The sequence below is a fragment of the Chrysochloris asiatica genome, unplaced genomic scaffold, assembly GCF_000296735.1.
Source record: "Chrysochloris asiatica unplaced genomic scaffold, ChrAsi1.0 scaffold00357, whole genome shotgun sequence".
Classification (NCBI taxonomy): Eukaryota; Metazoa; Chordata; class Mammalia; order Afrosoricida; family Chrysochloridae; genus Chrysochloris; species Chrysochloris asiatica.
The window spans coordinates 901,715-917,302 of NW_006408875.1; the positions used below are offsets into that span (position 1 = coordinate 901,715).

The window sequence follows — 15,588 nt, forward strand, 5'->3', positions numbered from 1 at the left end:
CAGCAGAATGTCTCTGTGGTTTATCCAGTTCCCTAAGGGTTAAACAGTTCTTAAAGTCTTCTCTGCTGTGGCTGGCTCGTTGGTGCTCTTGCCAGGGGGACCTCAATGGAAATGCAGATGACATCCCTCTTTCATGTGGGTCTTCGGTGAATGCTGGCTCCCTCAGGCTCTTGTCTTGTCTTCTTAATGACTTTCTGCATTCTTCCTGTATGATGTTCTTGATGTCATCCTATAACTCTTCTGGTCTTCGGTCTTTAGTGTTTAATGTATCAAATCTGTTCTTCAGATAATCTCTAAATTCAGGTGGGATATATTCAAGGTCCTATTTTGGCTCTCGTGGACTTGTTTTCATTTTCTTCAGCTTCAGTTTTCATTTGCATATGAGCAACTGATTGCTGATGATATGGAGCTTTTTCACCTTCTCTTTCCACAGATATAGTCAATTTTATTTCTTTGTATTACAGCTGGTGAGGTCTATGTGTATAATTACATCTTCTGGTGTCTAACTAAGGTATTTGAAATGAACAAATAATTGGTTTTGCAGAATCCTATCATGCAATCTCCAGCATCATTTCTATCACCAAGGCCATATTTTCTAACTACTGATGCTTCCTCTTTGCTCCCAACCTTTGTATTCCAATCACCAGTAATGATCAGTACATCTTGATTGCATGTTTGATCAATTTCAGATTGAAGAAGTTGGGAGAATTCTTCTATTTCATCCTCACTGGCTTTAGTGGTTGGTGCGTAAATTTGAATAATAGTGGTATTAACTGGCCTTTCCTGTAGGCACATGACAGTGTTATACTGCATGTGTTCTTTTTGACGATGAATGTAATACCATTCCTCTTCAACTTGTCATTCCCTGCATAGTAAACCATGTGGTTATCAGATTCAAAATGGCCAATACTATAGAATAGGGATATAAAACTACTTTTGAGTACAATGTAGAGAATCACAAAAGTAGTTGATCCTTTTGCTGTTGTTAAGTGTTGTGGGGCTGGTTTCGACTGATAGCAATCCTCTGTAGTGTTCAGAGGCTTTAAATCTTTTGCTGGAGCAGAAAAACCTTATCTTTCTTCTGTGGAGTGGCTAGTGGGCTCAAACCACTGTCCTTGTGATTCACAGTCCAGTGCTTATCCTCTGGAGCCACCGTGTTCCTAGCTGATCCCATCCTTTACCTTTTACAGTGAGAACAAGCCTCTAAAGTAAAAATACCAGAGCTTTTCTAAACTTCTTCAAGTAACTGAGAATTCAAAGATAAGGGAATAAAATTTATAAGGGATGATTACTTCAGAGGAGGAAACAAAAAACCCACAGTACTTTCATTACTAGTGGCAAGATGGGGAAGAAGAAATCCGAGAAAGTATAAGAGCCAGTCCAACTTTTAACATTCACAAAATTAATGCACCTAATCAACTGTATTTCTGCATATTTGTTGTTGTTAAGTGCCATCAAGTTGGTTCTGACTGAGAGCGACCCTGTATAGGATTTCTGAGGAGCGGCTGCTAAGTTTGAACCTCCAACCTTGTGGCTCAAACCAACTTTATGATCGAGTACTTATCCTGCAGTGCCACACCAGGACTCTAACTAATAATCAGAAAATAAAAAATTTTATGGCAAAATAATATATTTAAAGTTCAAAACACACTAATGAATTTCAATGTAAAAAGACACGAATAGATTTCAATGCAGCAGTGCTTCACTGTTATGGTTCTTGCTCCACATTCTTTTTCCATATTCCAATAGTTTTAACTACTACTTGTCAAGTTTAGTTGTAGGATCAAAGAATATCCATTTCCATCCAAATCTCTTTAAACAGGTTACTTAAATGCTGCTGGCTTTTAAAAAATTCACATATGTAAGGGGTTTTCTTTTATATTTTTGCAAATCGTAAAGCCTGGCTTGATAATAGATGGCTAAATTCTTATATCTTCTTCTGCAATCAATCTGTTTCAACCTATTATGGTTGAAGCACTCCTTGCCTATGGGTCTTGTTGTTGTTGTTGTGTGCCGTGGAGTCGGTTCTGACTCATAGTGACTCTGCACAGGGTTTCTGAGGCTGCAAATCTTTATGGGAGCAGAAAGCCTCATCTTTCTCCTGCAGAACAGCTGGTAGTTTCGAACTACTCTCCCTGAGGTTCACAGCCCAATTCGTAACCACTACGCTACTGTGTAATAAGAATTCCTAAGAACCCCTGTCACAAGTAAGTCACCACTGTCCTTTCTATATTGCTTGGGTTTGAGTAGGGGTATTATAGTCTGGGCTTTCTCAAACAGAAGGCTAGTATCGCAGGACAGTCCCCTGGAACCCTCATCAAATGTCTAAGTGGTCAGTTTATTTTAGTTGGGAAGTAGTTTTGGGTCCGATAACACCATAATAGAATTGCACATACTGAAATACAAATCGCCAGCAGTTTTCTCCTACAGGATTTTTACTGAGTATGTGCCAAAAGGCATCTTAAGGCTCAGAGGAGGGCACCAGGGTGGGGAACGATTTCTACAGGAGTAGAAAGTTCTGCAGGGCAGGAACTCCCCAGCCACGCAAAGAAAGCAAGTAGCTAGGCTATAAAGCAGATCACTTGAGCCTTGCTGGTGCTCAAATCCCAAGTCCTGATGAAAGGAAAACTCTGATTTTACCTTCACATCCTTCAAATCCAGTGTTAAACTGAATCTAATAAATTCCCAGAGTCAACTCAGTCACAAAGCAGACTAACTCAGCACTCTTCTCTAATGAACAAACAAGAAAGGGATGTGCCCTTCTGAACACATTCCTCAATCTCTACTGTTCTTTTACACACAATGTCCGGGACATAGTAATAAAAAATGTGACATGAAAAGAATAAAAAACTTTGATCTATACTGAAGACAGAGGTCTACCAAATCAGAGCCATGGATAGGCCATGTGTTGGAATTAGCAGACGAGGAGTTTTAAGTAACAAAAATGTTAAATAATCTAGTGGAGAAAAAAAAAGTAGACAATATGGATGAACAAATGTGAAATCTTACAGAGAAATAAATTTTTATAAAGAAGAAACAGAAATTTTTATAATTGAAAGATATAATTATCATATTTTGCTCTTGTTGTTAAGTGCCATTGAGTCGGTTCCAACCCATAGCGACCCTGGATAGGATTTCTGAGGAGCAGCTGGTGAGCTTGAACCACCAACCTTGCAGTTCAAATGGCATTGCAATCTGGCGCATTAACCCACAGCGCCACACCAAGCCTATCATGTTGTATGAGCTTACAAACTGAATGATCAGAGAAAACAGGAGCCATGAATTAGAAAAGTACAATAGAAATTATCCAAAGTAAAACACACAAAAAACACTAGTCTGAGACATTTTGGGCAATTATCTACACAGTCTAACATATTGGAGTCTTAGAAGGTAAAAAGAAAGAATGGAGCAAAATAAATATATGAAAAGAGTGAAGAATTTTCCAAGATGATAAAAGGCAAGAGCCTTGGCAATTGGAGTGCACTTGTGCCTGCCGATACCCAGTGGCCAGTGGCACATGCTCTAACCGATCACACATTGCACACCCCAGTCCTGCTGCCCCAGCAAATGACGACATGTCCTCACCCACTACCCTTGTACTCTTGCAGTGATGGGAGATACACTCTCCCATGAATTAAACATCAGGCACATACTACCCCAGCAATGAGCACCATACAGTCCCACCTACAGCAGCACCACTTCCCAGGCAGCCAGCAACATGCGCCCTTGCTGATCACACAGCCCAGCTTCCACCATGCCACCAACTGGTAGTGCACACTGTTCCTGACCATCAGACACACATGCTCCTGCACCACTAGACTGGAAACTGGCAGCACCCAAGTGGCATGTTACCACTAGAGTAACAGTTCCAGTCAACAACAGCAAGCAAGGCCCATCTCACCTGCTCTCACCCCACCCCAACTCCCTGAACCGGTGGTACACATTGCTCTGCCTCCTGCCCAGCAGCCTGTGGCACAAGCTCCCACCCTCCCATCTTGGCAACCACAGTACAAGCTCCTGTGCTGCCTATTCAGAGACCAGTGATCCATACACTCCCACCTAAGAAAGACCAAAGTGCATCCACAATGCCCATTACCCAGTGAATGGCAAGACTGCAGTCTTCACCCACAGCCAGTAACTGGCCTGCCAGGCATATCACCTCACAGCCTGACAGATGTCATATGTATCTCTAACTATTAGAAGAAGACCCTAGCGCCTCTATCAAATGTCCATTTGGTGGCAACAGCACACACTACACAGGCAGTTCCAGCAGGCCAACTGTACACGTACAGAAAACCCTTGATTTCATCATAATCTCTGAATGACAATTTTGGTATGCACAGATGATCTACCCATCCATTTAGGAAGAACTCCCTCACAGCTGCTACAAAGACATCCTTCCCTGACCTCTAGAGGACACACTGCTAACAACAATGAGAAAGACTTTACAGCTCTACCAGAGCTTTGGAGGGACCCAATATTAGGGTAATACCACCACACTCATCTTAATGCCTTGGAAATAGTGGACAATAACTAATCACAGAGATCAAGGAAAATACAGACAAAACCCGTAGAAGAACTCAGGAAAAAGAATGCAAAAACAAATTGAAAAAATAAGCAAACAATTAGAAACCATACCAAAACAACTGAAATCCAGAAGATTAACAATAAAGCATCAGAAATAGATGACTCAATGGGGGGACATATGTATAGAATTGAATCAATGGACAAGAGAATCAATGAAATAAAGGACAGATGACTTGACACTGATCTGTTTGATGAACGATTGGATAAAAGAATAAAGAAAAATGAAGAAAGCTATGTAGGACACTATTAAGAGGATGAATTTACAGATAATTGAAAATCCAAAAGAGGAAACAGGAAAAACAACAACAGATTTTTCAAGATTTACTGACAGAACACTTCCCAAATTTCATAAAAAATGAGGTTCCCATCCAAGAAACAAATCTCTTAAAGGATAGATCCCAGAAGACAGTCACACACACAAAGTAAAGATCTTGATCAAGTCAACTCTGACTCATAGTGATCAATAGGACAGAGTAGAACTGTCCCATAAAACTCCTAAGCATTTAATCTTCAAGGAAGCAGACTGGCAGCTCTTTGTCCCGTGGAGAAGATGGATTAGAACAACAGAACTTTTGGTTAGTAGCTGAGTGCTTAACCACTGCTCCATCAAGACTACTAAAAGTCACCAAGAAATATAATAATCTAACTTTCCAAAACCAAAAACAAAGAAAGAACTATGAGAGAGATTCATCAAAAAGTTTGCTTTTCAATGGGGCATCAACAAGACCAAGTACTAATATCTTGGTAGAAAGCATGCAAACAAGAACGCAGTGGGAAACCTGAAATTAACTGCCACCCAAAAATCACATATCTAACAAAACTGTCTTCCAAATATGATAGTGAAACCAGCACATATCCAAATAAACAGAACTTAAGGGAATTTTGAAATGTTATTGCAGTTGTTAGGTGCCATCGAGTCAGTATCAACTCATAGAGACCCTAAGGGCAACAGAATGAAACACTGCCCATTCCTGGGCCAACCTCACAATTGTTGCTATGTTTGAACCCACTGAGGCTACCACTTTTCCAATCTTGTTGGGGGTCTTCCTCTTTTTCTCTGACCCTCCACCTCATCAAACGTTGATATCCTTCTCCAGGGACTGGTACCTCCCAACAATATGTCTGAAGTATGAAAGACAAAGTCTGGCCATCCTGGCGTCCAAAAAGCACTCTGGCTGTACTTCTTCCAACACAGATCTATTTGTTCTTTTGGCAGTCCATGGTATTTCAACATTCTCCTCCAACACCACAACTCAAATGCATCAATTCTTCTACTGTCTTCCTTATTCACTATCCAACTTTCACATACACATGAGGTTATTGAAATACCGTGGCTTGTGTCAGGCGCACCTTAGTCCTCAAACTGACATCTTTGCTCTTCACCACTTTAAAGAGGTCTTGTGCAGCAGATTTGCCCAATGCAATACGTCATTTGATTTTTTGACTGCTGCTTCCCTGAGTGTTGATGGTTGATCAAGCAAAATGAAGTCATTGTCAACTTCAGTCTTTTCTCCATTTCCATGGATGTTATTTATTGGTACAGTGGTGAGTATTTTTGTTTTCTTTACACTGAGGTGCAATTCATACGGAAGGCTGTGGTCTTTGATCTTCATCAATAAGTATTTTAAGTATTCTTGGCTTTCAGCAAGCAACTTTGTATTATCTGCATATGGCAGGTTATTAATGAGCCTTCCTCTAATCCTGATGCCATGTTTTTCTTCATATAATCCAGCTTCTCAGATTATGTGCTCATCATACAGATTGAATAAGTATGGTGAAAGAATACAAACCTGGTGCACACCTTTTCTAATTTTAAACCATTCAGTGTTCCCTGCTTTGTTTGAACAACTGCCTCTTGGTATATGTACAGGTTCCTCAAGGGCAAAAGTAAGTGTTCCAGAATAATCATACTTCGCAATGTTGTTCATAGTTTATAATGATCCACACAATCGAAAGCCTTTGCGTAGTCAATAAAGCACAAGTAAACATCTTTCTGGTGTTCTCTGCTTTCAAGTAAGAGCCAACTGATGTCAGCAATGATATCCCATGTTCCACCTCCTCCTGAAACCGACTTGAACCTCTGGAAGTTCTCTGTCAATGAATGGTTGCAGCCATTTCTGTATTACCTTTAGTAAAACTTTACTTGCATGGGATGTCAGTGATATTGTCTGATGATTTCCACACTAAGCTGGGTCACCTCGCTTTGGAATGTGCACAAATACAGACCTCTTCCAGTCAGTTGGCCAGGTAATTGTCTTCCAAATTTCTTGGCATAGATGAGTGAGTGCCTCGAGTGCTGCATCACATTGTTGAATGTGTTCCATCAATTCCTGGTGCCTTGTTCTTTGCCAAAGACTTCAATGCACCTTGAACTTCTTCAGTATCACTGGCTCTTGATCATATACTACCTCTGGAAATGGTTGAACACTGACCATTTCTTTTTGGTACAGTGACTCTGTTTATTCCTTCCATCTTCTTTTGATGCTTTCTTCATCACTTAGTATTTTGCCCATAGAATCCTTCAGTTCCCTCAGCTTGAGAAATCCTATAAGCATGTTCTTCCCTTTTGGCTTTTTAACAACAGGTTTTTGCACATTTTGTTATAATATTTGACTTTGTCTTCTCGAGCTGACCTTTGAAACTTTCTGTTCAGCTCTTATACATCCTCACTTCTTCCAATTGCTTTAGCATCTCTAAAGGGAATTTTTAAATAGCTCTGGTAGCGTAGTGGTTACGAATTGGGCTGCAAACCTCAAGGTCAGCAGTTTGAAACTACCAGCTGTTCTGCGGGAGAAAGATGAGGCTTTCTGCTCCTGTGGAGATTTACAGCCTCGGAAACCCTGTACAGGGTCGCTATGAGTCGGAACCGACTCCACGGCACACAACAACATACCAATATTGGAGTTCCTGTATGGCGCTGTAGGATAAACACTGAATTGCTAACTGCAAGGATGGCAGTTCAAACCCAACAGCTGCTACTTGGAAACTCTATAAAAAGTCGCTATGAGTTGGAACTGACTTGACAGTACACAACAACTTTCCTTTGGGAGTTCTGGTATGGTGCTGTAGGATAAGCACTGAACTGCTACCTCCAAGGTCAGCGGTTCAAACCCACAGTTGCTCCTTAGAAACTCTATACAGGGTCATTATGAATCGGGACCTACTTGACAACATTTAACAATCACAACAACAGACTAATATTCTAAGGTATATTAAAGGGAGTCATTTGGACAGAGAACCAATGACATCAGGCAACAATTTGAGATCAAGACACAAGACAGCATCATTCAGATATCAACCCAGAAAGAGAATTCTCGAAAGTAAAATAAGCTGAAAAACTGAAAATTGGGAACCAGAATTGTCAACCTAAAAGCAACGACAACTTCAAAACAAAAAGGGGACATAAATAGTGAAATTATAGCGCTTTCTTATGAAGAGGAAGTAAAGGTGATAATAAGATTTAACAGAATGTGTTAAACTTAGGAAGGAAAATTTCAGAGTAACCAGAAAAGTAACAAATCTACTCACCAAAATTAAGAAAACCAAAAAGACTCAGGAAACACAAAATCAGTAACAATGAATAGAAGAAAAGCCATTTAAAAAAGAACTCAAGACAGAAAAATAAGTGAAACTGTTATCACATACACAAGCATAACATATGGCAACAGGAAATTCAGGTCTATCGATAATCACACTGAGTGTAAAAGGTTTAAATGACCCAGTCAACAGACACAGAGTCACAGAATGAAGTTAAAATCAAACAACCACACAGCATGTCACATTACATTAGGAATACATTAGACATAAATAGATTAAAAATCAAAGTATGGAAAAAATATACTAAATAAACAGTAACAAAAAGAGAGCAGGAGTGGCAATAATAATCTCCATTAAAATAGACTTTAAGTAAAATTCTATTTAAAAAAAGAAGGGCATTATATAATGACTAAAGAGACAATTCGTCAACAGGACATAACCATAATCATTATTTATGCAATCAACGACAGCTCCAGAATACATAAAACATACTAATAACAAAATAAAGAAACAGAGGCAATCTATAGGATTAGGTTGTATCTTGATTTAATGTCTTTTGAGATATAAAAGAAGAGAGAAGTGAGCAGAGAAAGTGGGACCCACCACCAGCAGGAAAGAAGAGAAGGGAGTGTATTACATCCTTTGTACCTGGGGTCCATGCACTGGGAAGCATCTAGATCAGAGGATAATTGATGCCAATCATGTAAGGAATCTTCGAGGAATGCTGGGCCGACAGATGCTGAAAGGACTCAAGGACCTTTCTCCAGAGCTGGTGCTCTGAATCAGGCCTAGCCTCCTAAACTGCGAGAGAATAAATTTCTATTTGTTAAAGTGATCCACCGGCAGTACTTCTGTTATAGCAGCGCTAGATAAAACAAGTGTAATTCCCAGAATGAATATTTTATTAGAAATTCACATGAAGGCTAGAAGCATTTTCACGATCAAAACAGAAGTATGTTGTTATTGTTGTAGATGCCATCAAGTCATTTCAGACACAAAGAATGAAACACTGCCCGGTCGTGAGCCATCCTCACAATTGTTTGAGTCTACTGTTGCTGGCATCATGTCAATCCAACTTGTTGGGAGTTATCCTCTTTTTCTCTTACCCGCCACTTTCCCAAACATAACGTCCTTCTCTCCAGGAACTGATCTCTACGTCCAAACTACAAGAGTTGTTTTTTTTCTGGGTTGATGTCTGGTGATGCTGTTTTGTGTCTTAATGTCTAGATTCCTGGTGTGGCACTGTAGGATCAGCACTGGACTGCAAACCACAAGGTCAGCAATTCAAACCCACCAGCTGCTCCTACAAAACCCTATACAGGATCACTATGAATCAGAACCACCTCAACAACATTTAACCAAAACATTTCTGGAGTATGCCTCAGGAACTTGCTGTTCCTGCTAGATAGCGTGTTCTTTCTCCAGATTTCCACTTGGCTTTCACTTAACCTGGGTCTTTTCTCAAATAAAGGTAGCTCCACATTTACTAAGGAAGACTCCATGGTAAACAGGTTTTGACCTAGGTTGAATACCTCTTTTACTTTGTTTTGCTTCCATTATTGCCTTTCAGTATCTTTATAAATTCTATTCTTATTTGATTGGGGGGAGGGGTTTGGAAACATTACATATATTATGACACTAGCAAATAACATACTACAACACTGTATGTAGTACATAGAACTGATGATAAGATGCAAAATGATAAATGCGAGTTTCTGTAACTCTTCTTTAGTCAGGGACTGTTTACGTTTAAGAGTAACAGTCCCTCACCAACTGATTCCCTATTTCCCACTAATCAGTATCACTTTGTACTCTTAAACTACTTGAGTTTACCTCTGAGAAATTATATTAGCAATATAACATAGATACTTTATTAGCTAATATAAAATACACTGGCTAATATTATCACTAATCTCAGCAGCTAAGTCTTTCACTATGAGGAAGTTGTCAAAGACACAATAGAGAATATAAGAATTTCAAAATTCTAACACTTGAAAGCTCAAATTTTAACACTGGTAACAAATACTGACAGTTGCTTTCCTAGAAACAACAGATTACTTAATTTTGTAAAGAAATGCTTATCAAATAACCACATTTATAGAACCATAATTTGTTTGCCAGTTATTCTTTCAAACATAAAAAATGGATTCCAAATCAATCACACAAGTGCTTTTCTTCAAGACAATCTTTATCATACTCGAGAATACAGCTGAAGTGCTTTATGTGAATGTACTATTTCATCAAAACCAAGTATTTAAGAGATATGCATTAAAGGGAAGTTTGATAAAGTTAATAATCTTTATTGCTCATCAAGCTTAGCTGTAAATGAAACTTACCATTTTTTAGTGAGTATACATTGTAGACAAATACATTGTAAGGAGAGTTTGGTGTCACTGTCTGGATTCAGAAGAACAGGTAACAATCTAGTCACCGCTGCTTTGTACCATCAGTGCAAATGTTAACAGTGTAAAAGGTAATTACCATCATGTTGCTATATGCTGCCGAGTCGATTTCGATTCATAGCAACCCTAGTCACATAGTACTGTTTTCTAGGCTATAATTTTTGCAAAGCAGATTGCCAGGGTTTTACCCACAGACCTTCTGGATGGGTCTGAATCACCAACCTTTGGTTAGCAGCTGAGCGTTTTAACGGTTGTGCAAACAGAGCTCCTTAATGTCAATTTAATATTACAAAAATCATTTTGATCTCACAGACCTAATGAAATGGTTTCAAGATTTCCATCAATTTACAGATTTTAATTTTGAGAACCACTGTGGATCTTTGCAGTATTTTCCCTGACAGTGATTTTTCTTTAACTATTTCCATTTTTCTAGTTGAATATAAAGAGTCCTTGTGGGGCTACTAACTGCAAAGCTGGCAGTGCCAACCTGGGAACCACTCTGTGGGTAAAAGATGAGGCAGTCAGCTCCCATCATGATTTAGTCTCGGAAACCCTATAGAGGGTTACTATTAATCAGAAATCGGCTTTGTGAAAGTGGATTGGTTTCCTGGTTTTGGTTTAATATAGGTACTATCCTTCATAAAACTCATTAAAAGCATACACACACAATAAAACAAAGTAAGAGCTATATAAACAACTTACCTGGAATTTCTTCATTTTTTTGCTACTCTTGGAAAAGGTAACAAACTATGAAGCCAGAGCAGGGAAAGTCGTAAGACACACGTCAGAAGAGACCTTATCTCGCAGTTATAGGAATCACCTGTGAGAAATTTTCATACATTTTAGTAGAGATCTGTTGGGAAAATGTCCTTCTGATGCATCAAATGAAAAAAAAAAAATTTCAGAACAGAAGGACCACTGGTGATTATAGTATAATCTTAAAGGAACTCTGGTAGCATAGTGGTTACGAATCGGGCTGCAAACCGCAAGGTCAACAGTTCAAAACTACCAGCTGCTCTGCAGGAGAAAGATGAAGCTTTCTGCTCCCGTAAAGATTTACAGCCTCAGAAACCTTGTTCAGGGTCGCTATGGGTAGGAATTGACTCGATGGCACTTAACAATAACGACATAGTATAATTTTAATGCCCTTAAGGCATTCTTATCGAATAAGGAAACATCTATTTCCTACTGGTTGTTTTTGAAAAATATGTGTCCACTTACTGAATAAAATAAAACAGACAAAAATTAAAAATCCAATACCATCAGATTAAACAAAATGTATAATATCCAAAGGATGGACTCCTATGCCAGTATTACAATGTTGAAGAGGAGTATGCATTGATGTGGAAAAGTATTTAAGTTACTCATAACAATTTTTCCTATTAATGTTATAAACTCAAAAGATTACAAATATTCTGGAAGCTCTCAAAATGAGGCAGAATTAGATAATATCGAACAACCATTCAAGTACCATTTTGATTCTAAAAGCATTCACCTAGTCACAAATCCCAGACAGTGCCCTCTTTGGGACAGGCTTAATGTAAAATTTAATTGGGCCTTGATAAACTCTGAAAGGTTCATCTAGTCTGTTGACATTTCTAGTAAAATAACAAATGGGCACCATAGACCCAAATCAGACACTTGACACATACAGACGTAGCAAAGACAACTAGATACCATAATCCTGAGCTTCTTTTCATAGGCAGCAGAAACCCCTTCTAGCTAGTATGTTGTTACCAGTAAGTGCCGTCAAGTTGGTTGGTTACGACTCTTTGAGACCTTGTATAAGGCTTCCAAGGAGGGGCTAGTGAGTTTGAACCACAACCTTGCAGTTTAAACCGACCTTGAGGTCAAGTGCTTATCCTACGGCGCCTACGGCGTCACACACTTGCCAAATGCCTAATCAATGAGCACAGATATCAACCAAACAGGTATCATATCACTTTCATAATATATTAAGTATCAGATGAATTGCAGCCTTCAACATTTTAAAGATTTTTCCTTTACCCTCTCTAGAGACTATTGTCTGGCCTGGATTGGATTCCCAGTTTTTCCAGCAAAACGTAAAACTGCATTATCAACTTTACGTTTCAATTTACATGTTCTCTTTGCCAGTCCACTGAGGAGATAGACAGGTTGGAAAATGTAGGAAGACCATACTTAACCTTCTGAGTTCAGGATTCTAAGGATTCTCCAAGACTATTTGGAAAAAGAATGGCTACATGCTAATATTAGGTCCATTACATTCAATTGTATTCAGTGGTGCTAAGGGACACGTTTTTGCACAAATTTTTGTGCTAAATACAAGATAAGACTGGATTTCCGTGTGGGTGGGAATATGAACTATAGACTAAAACAAATGAGAATTTAAATCCCAACTCATTCACCTACTCCGTTGGGTCAGTTTTGACTAATAGTGACCCCTACAGGATACAGTAGAACTGCCACACTGTGCTATCGAGAGACCCTATAGGTCACTGATGTCAGAATCCACTTGACATCAGTGAATGTTTGGAAACGAGTCTTGGTGTCACAGTGGTTAAAGCACTCAGCTACTAAGCAAGAGGTTGGAAACCCCTACATTACAGTTTGGGGACAGTTCTACTGTTTTACAGGATTGCTATGAGCTGGAATTCACCAACAGCAAGTGAGTTTTGTATATATACATTTAAAAAAAATTTTTTTTGGCTAATCTTTATGGGGGTCTTTCTCCACCCACTCCATCCCTAGGTGCTGATAGGTTCAAATAGTCAACCGGTCAGCAGCCCAGCGTTTGGGCACTAAACCGCGCGCCAGGGGTCCCAACCAGCATACTGTGTAAAACCAATTTCTCTCTGAACCTTTAATTCTTACTTTTAAAAATGGCAATGGTACTACCGATCAGGTTTGATGATGAAATAATTAAAAAATTAAAAGAATAGCATGCCTTGTAACAATAAAAGCAGCTTTCCTTTATTTAGTCCTTGTCATCCACTGTCCTATTTCAAATAGAAAATGGCATACTACTAATCATACCTAGGTTATTAATAGCCTCATCTTACAACTGAGTCGCGCTGAGAATATCCTATTTCCTGGCAGCCCCTGGATCTGAGCCCAGGTCACAGCCTTCAAAAGGCCCTGTCCCAACCAGCCTGCACGGCAGACACATCCGCCCTTACGTGGCGAATTACGGATTCATCACAAGGGTCCTCTCCCTGTGCGAGCCCGTGCCCGCTCTACTCCCCACCGTCTGCGTCCAACCTCCCTCGGGCCTCCTCTCAAGCTGGTTAAAAACACAACTTCAGAGGAAATACACCAAACAGTCGGCCTCCCAGCCCCGACACCTTCGCGCGCCCTCCCTGGCTCTCTTCTGTGGTCCCTCCACGCGCGCCGGGAGAGAAGGCGGGGATTTCTAGAGTTTCTGACTCCGCCCAGTTGCAAAGACCCCCAATTCTCCCTGCCCCAGGCCACAAGGGCAGCCGGAGCGCGACCTTCGACACACCTGCAGGAGCCGGGCCTGGGGCTCCGCCTCGGCAGCTAGCCCGATCCGAGTCCTGGCCCCGCCCTCTGAAGCATCGCAGAAACCAGGAACTTCCAGGGTCCTCCTGGGGCGAGGGAGAAAAATGGCGACGCCAGGAAGGAGTTGGGTCTGCACAGGCGCAGAATGCTCCACTGACCACTGCGGAATTATGCTTTGCATAGACAGAGCTGTGTGTTTGGATAAGGATAATCGCGTTGGGGTTGGGAGAGGGTGGCTGAGGTTTTTTAATGGCTTGGATTACTGCTGGGGCAGGGAGGGGGGGCAGTGAGGGGAGGGGAAGGTCCTGGAAACCTGGTCCTTTTTCAGAAGTTAAAGGAAAAAAAAAAGTTTGATGTTAAAGGTACACGCCGGAAGTTTTTACACAAACTTTATCATGGTATAAAATGCTGTGACTATCATTTAACAAAAAATAGTCAATAGTCAAGAACTATGACCTAATTTAACACTCTTGCCAACAAAAGAAATTAGTATCTATTCAAAATAGTTACAAAACGAAATTTTCATAATAAAATCAAGTTTTACATGTGCAGAATCCGTATATGGAAATATAAATATATTAACACATGTATATATACACACACCGGTTTTCTGGGTGGGAAATGTTGGACAAATAATGAAAAATTCTCTTACTATACAGAAAAGCCTTTCTACAAGGTAGAAAAGAATGAAACCGTTTATTCGGTAAATTTGCTATTCCTCTTCAAAAATAAATTGAAGAGGGATGGAGTCACATTCATTATCAAAAAGAACATTTCAAGATCAATCTTGAAGTATAATGCTGTCTGTGATAGGAAGACTAGTTATTATCACTATTTTCCAATTTTATGTAACTGCCATTAAAGCCAGTGATGATGGAATTGAAGAATTATACCAATTTCTTCATTATGAAACTGATCAAACATGCAATCAAGATGTGTTAGTAATTACTGGTCACTGGATGCAAAGGATAGATGCAAAGAAGGATCAGTAATTTGAAAATACGGCTTTTGGTGACAGAAATTATGATGGAGAGCACGTGATAGAGTTTTGCAATGACATTGCAAATAGCTTTTTTTAAACAACGTAAAAGGAGACTGCACACATGGACCTTACCAGATAAAATACAGTTATCAAATTGACGACATCTGTGGGAAGGACAACGTGAAAAAGTTTAATATCACCAGAAAAAACAAGGTCAAGGGCAGACGTTGGAACAGACCATCAATTGCTCATTTGCAAGTTCAGGTACAATCTGAAGAAAATTAAAACAAACCTATGAAGAGCCAAAATATGACCTTGAATATATCCCACCTGAATTTAAAGACCATCTCAAGCACAGATTTGGCACATTAGACACTAATGACCAAAGACCAGGAGAATTACAGGATGGCATTAACAACATCATACAGAAAGAAAGCAAAAGGTCTTTAAGAATATGGGAAAGAAAATACCAAAAAGATGTCAGAAGAGACTGAAACGTGCTCTTCAGCATAGAGAAACCAAAGCGAATAGAAACTGAAACAAATGAGGAAGTGCAAGATATGATAAAGGGAGAAAAAATGG

The 15,588-nt window shown here is 39.6% G+C and overlaps 1 protein-coding gene across 1 annotated transcript in view; it reads right to left on the reverse strand.

Moving 5' to 3' along the window:
* ZNF25 (zinc finger protein 25) overlaps window positions 1-14,205 on the reverse strand; it is a 42,269-nt gene extending 28,064 nt beyond the window's left edge. The window contains exon 1 of the mRNA XM_006876158.1: window positions 14,008-14,205. Coding sequence (XP_006876220.1) covers window positions 14,008-14,205 — 198 coding nt within the window. The remainder of the gene's footprint in view (window positions 1-14,007) is intronic.
* Between the last annotated feature and the right edge of the window lie 1,383 nt (window positions 14,206-15,588).